Source organism: Sarcophilus harrisii, chromosome 3, assembly GCF_902635505.1.
Source record: "Sarcophilus harrisii chromosome 3, mSarHar1.11, whole genome shotgun sequence".
NCBI lineage: Eukaryota > Metazoa > Chordata > Mammalia > Dasyuromorphia > Dasyuridae > Sarcophilus > Sarcophilus harrisii.
The window spans coordinates 269,444,221-269,456,270 of NC_045428.1; the positions used below are offsets into that span (position 1 = coordinate 269,444,221).

At 31.1% G+C, this 12,050-nt stretch overlaps 1 protein-coding gene across 4 annotated transcripts in view; it reads left to right on the plus strand.

Annotated features, from left to right (window-relative positions):
- KLHL15 (kelch like family member 15) overlaps positions 1-12,050 on the plus strand; it is a 59,837-nt gene that overhangs the window by 22,191 nt on the left and 25,596 nt on the right. For all 4 annotated transcript variants that reach the window (XM_023498926.2, XM_031959479.1, XM_003763500.4 and 1 more), the window contains one exon: positions 687-1,398. In XM_023498926.2, coding sequence (XP_023354694.1) covers positions 694-1,398 — 705 coding nt within the window. In that variant the 5' untranslated portion in view covers positions 687-693. The remainder of the gene's footprint in view (positions 1-686; positions 1,399-12,050) is intronic.

A 12,050-nucleotide genomic window follows, 5' to 3' on the forward strand; every position in this document is an offset into this window, starting at 1 on the left:
GATTCTGCCATTTGATATTGACTATCCTCCCTAAGTATGGTATATGTTTTGGGTATAGAGAATTATTCTTTGATTAGAATATTGAATAAATACAGGGAAACAATATGATATGAGGTAGGATGAGTCAGATTTTATGAGGGCCTTAAATAGCACATAAAACTATTGTAATAGAGAATTACCAAAAATTTTTGATCAGAAAAGTGATCTGAACATAACTTTTTATGAGGAAATTTATTTTCGTAGTGTATGGATTAGAAAAGTAGAAAATAGAGGCAGGAAGACCCATTAGGACATTATAGTTAAAATCTGAATCTCACCAATTTAAAAAATAAACCACTTCAATGCCTAGTGTTTGGAAGACTTTTTCAAATAATTGACCCAAATAGTATAAAATCAGACTTTTTTTTTTAACATTACAGTTTTTAAACCTGTTTCATACTGTTAACAATTTGTATATTGTTTGGTATTGATGTATTGTTATATATATTTTCAATAAAGCTTCAAAGTTGGGGAAACCAAAACAGCATAACTTGGAAGCATTGTTCTACATTGCTTACAAGAGTTTGCATATTAGGAGTAATAACATATATCAGATAATTGTTTAAGTATGTTTAATTTAAAGAGTTTAAATATTTTTAAAATAAGAGAATGATTAATGCTTCTTTGTTTTGATTACTTTTTTTCAGGTGATTCATGGCAGGGGACGTGGAAGGGTTTAGTTCCTCCATCCATGACACCAGTGTCTCTGCTGGGTTCAGAGCACTGTATGAGGAGGGATTGCTTCTTGATGTCACACTTGTCATTGAAGATCACCAATTCCAGGCCCATAAAGCACTCCTTGCCACCCAGAGTGACTACTTCAGGATAATGTTCACAGCTGACATGAGGGAGCGGGATCAGGACAAAATTCATTTGAAAGGTCTGACTGCTACGGGCTTCAGCCATGTCCTACAATTCATGTACTATGGAACTATAGAACTGAGTATGAATACTGTTCATGAAATCCTGCAGGCTGCCATGTATGTTCAACTTATAGAAGTGGTGAAGTTCTGCTGCTCTTTTCTCTTAGCCAAAATCTGCTTAGAAAATTGTGCAGAAATTATGAGACTCTTAGATGATTTTGGTGTAAACATCGAGGGAGTCAGGGAGAAGTTGGACTCCTTTCTGCTAGAGAACTTTGTGCCACTAATGTCAAGACCTGACTTCCTGTCCTATCTGAGCTTTGAAAAGCTTATGTCTTATTTGGATAATGACCGTCTGAGCAGGTTCCCAGAGATAGAACTGTACGAGGCTGTTCAGTCTTGGCTGCGGCATGATAGAAGACGCTGGAGACATACCGATACTATCATTCAGAACATCAGGTTTTGTTTGATGACCCCATCCAGTGTTTTTGAGAAGGTTGGTGCATTTGAAAGCAATAGACAGGATTCCTCATTTAACTAGGGCAGCATGCCTTCCATAGATGAGAGAGCTATACCTGTCAGAAAGGAGCAATTAGTTTGGCTAACATTGTATAAAGGAGAAGATTAATTTTTGAGGTATTTAGTTTTTGAAGTTTTTTTAGGTGGTAAAAGATAAGTCAGGTAGGTTTTACATAGTGTCTTATTAAGATCTAGTGTTTTCTTCAAAACTTAATTTTAAATAGGTTTAATATAAGTAAGATATAAGGTGTTTCATGTAGAACACTGTATTTTCTTCAGCTTTTCTTTTCACAAAGTGACTGATTCTGAAGTGAGCAAACCTGTGTTTAATTTTTTTTATTGTGATATACTGAAACAGTGAACTTGTTCAATTATGTAGAGATTGAAAGTAGATACATTTTAGACTTTTATGTCATAAAGCATAAAATTGCATTGATGATTAAGGAAATATGTTAATGACACAATTGTAAGATCATTATTGCTATATAGCTAAGACTAATACTTATTAGTAGTAATTTTTTATTCACTTTATTTAGTCATGTTGCAGTGTGTGAATACTGACTAAATTTGATTGTTTAATGTTTCCTTGTAAATAGAGTAGAGGTTCCTAATTAACTGTTTTGATCAAAATACCCTTTTGCACTTTCAACTTAAATAGTCTTTTTTCCTAGATGATTTTTTTTTTTTTTTTACTTTTATGTCCTGTGTCTCATCTGTGATTTATTTTTTTCCCACAGGACAGAAAAATTTTTTTTGAAATAGCTCAATTTAAATTGACTTCTAGTTACATTGTTAATTATCTGTGATTTCTTTTCTAGATTTATACATACTCAGTTCCTAAATTAAACTTTTCCTCTTTATTTGTTCTTAGACATGAAGTTTCTGAAATGAGATTTGTTGATATTAACAAAATCATAAAAATATGGTATTCTTAGATCATGGTATCTGATATCTTTTCAGAGGGAGCAAGGCAGTGAGAAAAATCCTGAAGTGTCATTAATGTCATTTAAACAAGTTTAAATTTAAGGAGTCTGATCCTTATTTAAAATTCGAATAATAAAAGAACCATCTAAAACTATTAAGACTTTGCATAAATATAATTTCTGATAATCTTAAATGGCCAACCCTTTCTAAAGGCATTTGTTACTCATGCTTTAATTTTAGATTTATTTTTGGTTGATATCTTTTAAAGCCAAAGTTTTAGATGGGGGTGGGGAGGGATTTGGAGATGCTTTTGTTTCTTTGCCCACCACTAAAGAAAATTGCAGCTTCAATATGATACAAAATATTAATAGGGCCAGTCTGGTACATTCTTATCACCAAAACAATCATTGTATTTTATTTTAATCTTTTGTTGAAAGTCACTGCCAAAAAAATATGTTGCTAAGCATGGTCTTCTCCTTAAATGAATTTCTTAGGAATGACATTGAGACACATTAAGAGCTCATTTAGTGAATGAAGCTTGTAGGGAAATTTTGCCTAGATGTATTTTTTCTGTACATGACTGAACTAAGATTCCATAATTTAGGAATTATAGACAGATTAAAAATTTATCTCATACATCACAGAACTTGTAAATACAGCAAATTTTTTCATTGGGAGGCAAAAGAATTTGCTTAGAATCTTCATAGATAACCAGTTTTTAAGCTCCTTGAAGAGAGGGACTGATATAAACACATTTGAATGCCCATTGTCTCCAAGGCACTGACTAAAACTTATATAAACACTTAAATTCAAATATTGCCTTTCCCATTTCTGATCTGCATGAATATGTGGTCATGTAATTTTACCTCCACCCTCAATTTCCATATCCTTAAAATTAGTGTAATTAGATTAGGTGATCTCCAGAGCTTCTTTTTCCTTTGATATCCTAACCTACATTCCATTACTTAATAGACCCTTTCCTATAATTTTCAGTCCAGAGGACTAAAAGGTAGGAGCAGGGTAGTGTTGATTTGCTTGGAAACTTTGTATTCTTCAAGATTCTGAAAAAATGCAGCAGTTTTGTAAATTATTTCTCAGCACTTAATTTTGTTATTGCCATGAGAGGACAAAGGGATTTTGTCATAGGGTGGATAATGTAAATTTTAAATAATTTCTGTTAGAAACTTGTGCCAACTATTTAAAGAAAAGAAATTTGGAATAACAATTTTCTCTGGTGAAACTTTGAAAAAAAAAATTTAATTGAATACATGGATGACATTATAGTAGTCAACATTTGGTGTTTTTTTTTGTTTTTTTTTTAACTTTTAAAATGGCCTCTCCTCTCTGATCTTGAATCCTGCCATTCAATTTTGAATGAGAGTAAAACTGGAGTAAAGATTAAAACAATTAAAAAAAGGTCTCACAGAAGTTCAGGGTATTGAGACTCTAGAAGTTCAGGAAAAAAAGCTTTTTATTTCCTGGAAACATTCAAACCATATGCATATGCACAGAGTAAAATATTCTCTTATACATTCCTGAGAACTTTAAAGGATATTATATATGACAAGAAATTATAAAATGAGAGAAATTATTTGTATAATTTCCTGAGCTTCTGTAGAAGCATTTTCCAAGGCAGCATCTATTCTTCAATATTCTTTTTCTTTCCCAGCAAAAGAGAAGAAAAGATGTGAAATAATTTGACTTAATCTTAAAATTTCTTGTAATGTTGATCATAATGGGAATAGTATCAACATAAAAAGGGGTCTGTCTTTAGCTAAGTTGTCATCACTAACTCTGTTAAATTGAATCATACTACTTAAGTGTATACTTTAAGAAGAACCTGTCAATTTGCAGTTTTATTCTCTCACCTTCAGTTTCTTCTAGTCCTTTTCAGTTCAGCTAAAAGCAGACATCCTTGGATATTATATTTGGTGTCTGGGATTGTTACTACCCCTCTTTGGAAAAAGAAAAGGACCCGGAGGAGGTGGTCCTACGCTGGAAACACTGAAAGTGGCATCAAAGACTTTAGTATAGGGGACTATGCAAAGTAGTAAAATTTCTGACATTTTTTCAGGAACTTAAGAAATTTGGTTGGACTGAAGAGAGGTGGAAAAATTTAAATTGTGAAAATGTAACTAAGGTTTCACTGTAAAATAGAAGAAAACTGAAAATAAAGTAAACTTTTAAGTGTTCTGGCCCTTTGACATAACTTTTTTTAAAAAGTTCTCTGAATTTAGCATACCTATATTGGAAGCATTTAATTATGCAAATGATTTTGGATGTGTTTTGCAAGTTCAAGTGAATAACTTCTGTAACTGTCACCACAGATGAGGCTTTGATATTTGTCTATTTGAATTTGGTGATGTGATTATTTCAATAGTCAAACCTTTGTTCTCTATTTAATATCATGGGTTATTTAAACAGGTATTTTATTGAAGTTAATTTAGGAAGTAAATATGTATTTGGCACAGTACCTATTGCTGTTTTTGTATGGAATATATCTTTTTAGTAAAATTGTGAAATCCATTAATTAAAATGACATGATAGATCTTCAGTGCTATGAAATCTTATTAATTTTCACACTTAACAATTACATCATAAATATAAGGGTAAGACATACCACCTAACCTCTTAGAAATCATATTAGTATCTGCTCAAAATAATTAAGATTTGTATCTTGTAAGATAAGGGAAAATTTTAATTTTAAATTATAAAAAATTTTAAAGATTTTCTTAAGGTTAAAAAAAAAAGCAGACCAAAACACCTTTTTGTATTTAAACCTTTTTTTCATTAATTTGCTAAACTTAGTTGAAAAATTATAAGGGAGTTTACATTTGAACCAGTAAGTTATGTAGGTGTCCTAGTGTGAGTAAACCTAAAGTATGCAATTTTGAATTTGTAAAAAGTAAATTCAAGAACAATATTTTTACATTAATAAAGTATTATAGGATTCCCTTAAATTCTGTGCTCACATAGTACATTTAACATAGAATACAGTTTGAAAGTCTTGAAGGAAAATCTTTAATACATATAGTATGTATTGCACTATGCTTATAAAATAAAACAAAGCAGAATTTTATGGTATGGATTTTTAGGTATAACATTTTTTGTAGAATTTTAAATTGTTTTTCAGTTTAGGATTTTTATAGGTAATCATGTTGATTTCATTTTATAAAATATTGTAGTTAACTTATTTTAATGAAATATTTTTTTGTGATTTGAAAATCCTTTCAGTAGTCTTTTAGGCAACAACTTTACTGCTGAAAATAATCTAAATCAAGAAAAACAGTTGTGTATTTGTTCTTTTGTTTTGTTTTAGCAAAATATACTAGAATGGAATTTATTTTTTAAAAACAAGCAGAAGTTAGGATTTTAAGGGGAAAGTATTTTAAGTATTACAAAATCAGAGGTTTTAAGATCAGAAAGAGTATTGGAAATCTAAAATATCAAGATTTATTAACAACAAACCTTAACACAAAAATGAAACATAATTTTCTAAACATTTTCTTCTTTGGAATGCTTACTATGTAGCATTAGTATAGATGGTTTTGATTGTTGGAATTAAAGTTCAGCTAAACTTAATTTTTTAATATAGTAAAAACTTGCGGTTGGGTACCTTGGTTTAGCTGTGTGATGACCCATTTATCTGTTGATTTAAATAGTAGAAACTTAGAGGGGGGACAAATTTCCCCAATAAGAATAGTTCCTATTAAGTTATTGCCTTATAATTTTCAAAGTATTTTCTTCACAGTATAAGGTAGGTAGTATGAATATTATTTTCATTTTTTCAGATGAAAAAAATTCATAAAGGTTAAATGATTTGCCCATAATCATAGGAAACCGCACAGGTAGAAGATAGAAATCCCTAAGAAACTGCATGTATCGGGAAAAATTAAGTTTGATTTAAATTGTGCCAACCTGGATGTGTTTCTCTAGTACTAAGTCACTTCGAAAATACTTGTTAATGTAATCAGTTTTAAAAAGACTGTGCAAGAAATGCAAGTTTCAAGTTAACCTCTGGTTATTTTAAAATAAACGTAGACTAGAAGCTAAATCAGATTTTTTATTTTTGCCTTTTATCAAAACTTTGGTTCCTGTAGATTCAAAGCACAGAAAATAGAAAGCTTCAGGAGTTCTTGGGAGATGAAGGTAAATGGGTTAAGTGTACTCTTTATATAGGTGCACTGTCTTATCCCCAGCATAAGAAAGATGGATCTGAGCTTTCTATATGACCACCTTTCTTCCCCTCTTCCCTTTCTCTTCCTTCTATCTCCCTTTCCTCCTCTATCTCCTCCCTATTTCGCCTCATGTAAAATCTTTAATAATTAACATCTACGGATTTTTCAAACATAACTACATTCTACTAGACTCCTCCTGTAGGCTTTTCAGTATTCATTGTGATGCTAGTTGCTTAAGGGTACCAGTTAACTAGCTATTAATTGTTTTAAAATCTTCTTAGAGAGCTCACTAAGTAGGTGGTATAACCTGTTCATAAATTCAATCTTATCTGCTCTCTCCACTTGCCTTCCTTCCATTTAGGTCTTCAAAGCAGCTGTGTTCTGAAGAGTTAGGAGAAAGAGAGAGAAACCTGAAAACAAAGGCAGGGGAAAATTGGTAATTAACTATGAAGCCAGGGGAGAGGAAAAAAAAATCCAAAAAAAGGGAATGCTACTCTGACCTGTAAAAGGGGAATAAAGTTTTTTTCAATGAAAGCGGAAAAGAAAGTAAACAGAAAGATAAAGGAAAAATAGCCAAAGGAAAAAGAATGAGATCCAGAAATGGAAAAAAAAAAAGTAAGAAAATAAAAAGTTAGGTGGATAGTTAAATTATGGGTTTCTTTTGTTTTTATCATTTTTTAATTGTAAAGAAAATTCCATAAATGTGGTAACCATTAGTTAAGAATATCCTGGAGTAATTTTTTAAAAATATTAATACACGTTTTTATTTATACACTTTTTTGCTATTTTCTCTCTACTCTAACATAAATAAATTTGTAGTCAATCCCAATGTAAAACTTTTCAGAATTAAGTAATTTTTTTCCCCACTTAGCTATAATTTCCAGTTTAGCTGTAGAAACAGGATTTAAAGAAGTACTTCCTTAGAACTTAGTTTCAGCCATCTAAGTGCTAATATGATTAAATAACTATTTAAAACTATTTTGGAGCGCCTGGTTTTCAATATTTTCAGTATACAAATTATTTCAATAATTTTCATGTGTCCCTACTTCTGGCATATACTTGTTTTTAGTGGAGAATTATATTTTACCTGTTGTATTAAAATTAGACTTTTTTAGTCTTTTGTCTTTGCTTTTTTTTCCTCCCACTTTATTTTTGTAAAAGGCAAATGGAATAGAAGATTCACAGAAGTTTTCTTGAACAGCTGTCATGGAGAAGTTGTACCTTATAAAGATGAAAACAAAACGTTGCTCATTGTTGAAATTCAAGTCTATCTGGAACTTGGATGTATAAATGCCATTTTACTATTTGCTATTTGAGTTCAATCAGGATAGCTATATTAGTAATATTTTTTGCTTAGCTTAAATTTATTTGTTTTAAATAAGTTGATCATTTGCCCATGCGATATTCTTATGCTTATTTTACCTATGAAAACATCTTAGCATGACAGCAAAATATTTTTCTTGTATTTGCTTCATAGAGCATAACACAACAATTAAATGTTACACCCCACATTTTTATTTTTGATATGACTGTGCTGGGCTTAAAGAAAGAAAGACCTGGATTCAAATCCCACTTTTGACTTAATCCATGTGATCCTGGACAAGTTATTTAACTCCCTCGGCAGTTCCCCAAGACTCTTCTAACTACACTCAGGAACTCCCAATGATGAAATCACAGATTTCTTGTATATTGTATTCTTTTTACAAATATGTATAATTTCTATATAAGCAAACACTAGGCATGAAATTGACAATTTCCTTCCTTACAAAAGCATTTAAAGGTTTTTCTCTAATATAGGCTTTGCTCTAAGAGTTTTTATTTGTTGATTCTAGTAGTTTTTAGTGAGAATTAGCATTGTATTCAGGACAGGAAAGAATGCTTATCTTTGAACTATTTTTAGTTCTGAAAATAGGAAAAGGAAAAAAAATTTGAATTTAACTTTCTAAAACTTTTAAATTATAAAAATGAATGGAAAAACACCAAAGCTTTATCACAAAAGAGTATCTTATAGCACATATGTGTGTATGTATAGGAATAGTTGTTGTAGTAGTAGTAGTAGTAGTGGTGGTGGTGGTGGTAGTAATGTTTTAATAATGATAAAAGCTGATATTTCTGTGTACCAGGTGTTTTGCTAAATGCTTTACAAATATTATCTCATTTGATCTTCACCACAACTCTAGAAGGTAGATGCTATTATTATTTCCATTTAACAAATGAGGAAACAGAGACAAACAAGCATCAAATAACTTGCCCAGGGTCAAATGGCTACTAGTTATGTGACACTGGATTTCATTTAGGTTCTCCCAAGTATAGCCCAGTGCTTTTGTCTACTGTGCCATCTATATGTTTGCACACACATACACATTTATGTATGAATGCACATGTGTATATAAAATGAATCCTAGACCTGAAAAATTCACTTTAAATTGATTGTCTAAAATACTGACTGATAATTTAGCTTAGCACGGTGTTGAATATACACAGCTGTGCCTCTGTGAGAAAATCTTCAAAAACTATTTGTATATTGTGGGTAAAGAAATCTGTTAGATGAAGTGTTGGAAAAAAAGATGAATGAGATTGACACTACCCATAAAAAGTTTATAGTGTAATTGGTGTTGAAGTGCACAAAAAAACTATGGTACAATGTTATGTGTTATGTTGGTACTGCAATGGAAATCTAAAGAAAGTATAGGAGTTAATAAAAGCAAAATAATTATTTGTGCCTGGGGAGATTATAGAAATTTTTGTAGGAAAAGGAGCATTTGTGCTTGGTTTCTAAGAATGAGCAAGATTTCAACAAGTATTGATGGAATTCTGGACAAGAAAAACAGTAATAGAAAAGTATTTTCAGGAGTAGAAAATTATAAAGTATAAAGACTGGAATAGTAGGAAAAGAAGTGAAATAAGGACCAAGAAATTTAGGGCTTTCAATATTCTTTATTCTCAAGAATTGGCTTGATAAATAATGGTGAATTAATGAAGATTTTTTAAGACTGAAGTGATAATAGTTAGATCCTGAGACAACTTTCTGGTCTTAGGACTTTTTCATACTCTTAAAAATTGAGTACCTTAAAGAGTTTTTGTTTATGTGGATTATATTCAGTGTATTAGAATTAAAACAGATAAAGAAAAAATTTAAATGTATTCATTTAAAAACATAATAAATCTATTACATGTTAACATAGATAAGTTTTTTTTTTTTTTCTGACAAAAGAACCCCTTGATTTTCAAAAAAATTAGTGAGGAGTGGCATTGTTTTTACAATTCTTACAAATTTCTTTAATGTCTGGTTTAATAGAAGACAGCTGGACTTCCTCATCTGCTTCTTCATTTTGTTTGATATGTTGTAGTTGAAATACATTAAGAAAATCTGACCTTAAACAGATATGTAATTGGAAAACAAGGAATATTTAATAGGCAAATAATGTCAAAGTAGTGAAAATTGTTTTTACCTTGATGGCTCTCTTAAAGGTTCTGGGCCTACCCAAGAGGGCTAAGTATTTGCTATAGATTTTCCTTGAAATAATTAATTTTCTTATTATGGTAATAGTATTTTCTGTTAAAAATAAAAGCTTATAATTTACAAAGTGTTTTAATACTTTATTTGAATCCTACAATAATCTTGTGCATGAGGAAGGGCATATCTGCTTATTTCCATTAACATAAGAAGAAGCTAAGACTCCGAGCATTTTAATGATAGAGCAAGAATTATATTAAGGTCTTCTGACTTCATTTTTATATGTTTTATTTAAAGGAAAATATACTTGAAATACTTTTGTGTAGTTGACCATTCAAACCTTTACTGTTTGCTGGACACAATGCTTAATTTTTGGGATACGTAAAAACAGTTCCCCAGTATTCCTTCAGGAACATAAATTAGAATGAATGAGATGATAGGTGTATGTGTATGTGTGTGTGTATGTGTGTGTGTGTGTGTGTGTGTATATATATGTATATATATGTAAAGAGATAGAGAAAGAGTGAGTGTATATGGAAGATAATTTGAGAGAGGAAGTTATTAGCAGCTAAAGGGACAGGGAAAGACCTCCTGCAGAAGTTGGAACTTGAACAGAATCTTGGGAAAATATGAGGCAAGAGAGAATCTATCCTGGGGCATCACCAGTAGAAACTCACTGTTAGAAGATGGGAGTGTCTTATTCAGGGAGCATCAAGGAGGTTAGTGCTACTGGATTGTAAATTACATGGAGGTAAAAAGATAAATCTGGAGAAATAGAAAGAAGCCAAATTGTAAAGTCTTTACAAGCTAAATAAGGAGTTTTATATTTTATCCTGAAGGAAAAAAGAGGCAGCTGGGTGGCATAGTGGATACAATACTGGACTTGGAGGTAAGAAAACCTCAGTTTGAATCCTGCTTCAGATACTTAACTCACTTAATCTCTTCCAGCTTCAGTTTTGTTATCTCTAAAATGTGAATCAGATAAGATAATATGAGTAAAGGACTTTGCAAATCTTAAAATGCTATTAATTTCATCAATATTTTAATTTATAGCAAAGCTACTGAAACTTAAGTAGATAGAATGACATGATTAGACTTGGGCTTTAGCAAAATAAGCTTAGCAGTTGAATGGAAGATGAGTATGGGTCAGAGGAGGGAGGAAAAATAATCAGAAGGAGTAAAGTGTGGATGCACCATAGATGCCTGTATGTGAGTGGAGAGAAGTATATGGATAGGATTTGGCAATAAATTATATATATGGTATGGGTTTGAGTGAGGAGTCAAGTATCCAGTTCTGACAATAAAATTAAAGACTTACATGATTAAGTGGGTGGGGGTACCCTGAATTGTAATTGTGAAGGAGAAAACATTTGGGGGAAGAGAAAACATTGTTTTGGACATGTAAAGTTTGAGTTGTCTACAGAAAATTTAATGTATTTTATACATTCTAGTTTCCACTCTAGTGTTTCCACTTAATTGCATTTATCCTTAGAACAACAATTCCATGAAGTCGATAGGATCAGCATCCTTTTTTAAAAATAGATATACAAGCTGAATTTCATTCAAGTGGTTTATCTACAGTCAGTGGCAAAATCATTTAAAGCTCAGTTTTTCTCAGATCCATATTCCTCATACAGCTTTGACTTAAATTTAAAGGAGGTTTGGGTTCTTTTTGTTTTTTGTTTTTAATTTTTATTGATAGTTTTTTGTTTTTATTTTTAAAGCAAACTGTAGAGAACCCAGATTAGAAAGAACCCCTTCAAAAAAACTTATTAGCCAAAATAGTACTGATTTTATATTTAAAATTTGAAGTGGTTCCCAAGAAGCTAGGAAAAACAACTATGGTCCATAGCCAGGAGATTTTCTAGTTCTTTCAAAACTAATTTTTAGAATGAGGGCTTTATGACTTTTTAGATCATATACTAGGACCCTTTTCGGCTTCTACCTCTTGTTTCAAAGAATGTACAAATTCGCGTTTTGAGTTTTAAAGGACAAGGAGAAAGGTAAAAACTAAGTTAATGAGATGATAAGAATTGACTACCAGTATAATAAGAAAGAAAAAGGTGAGGG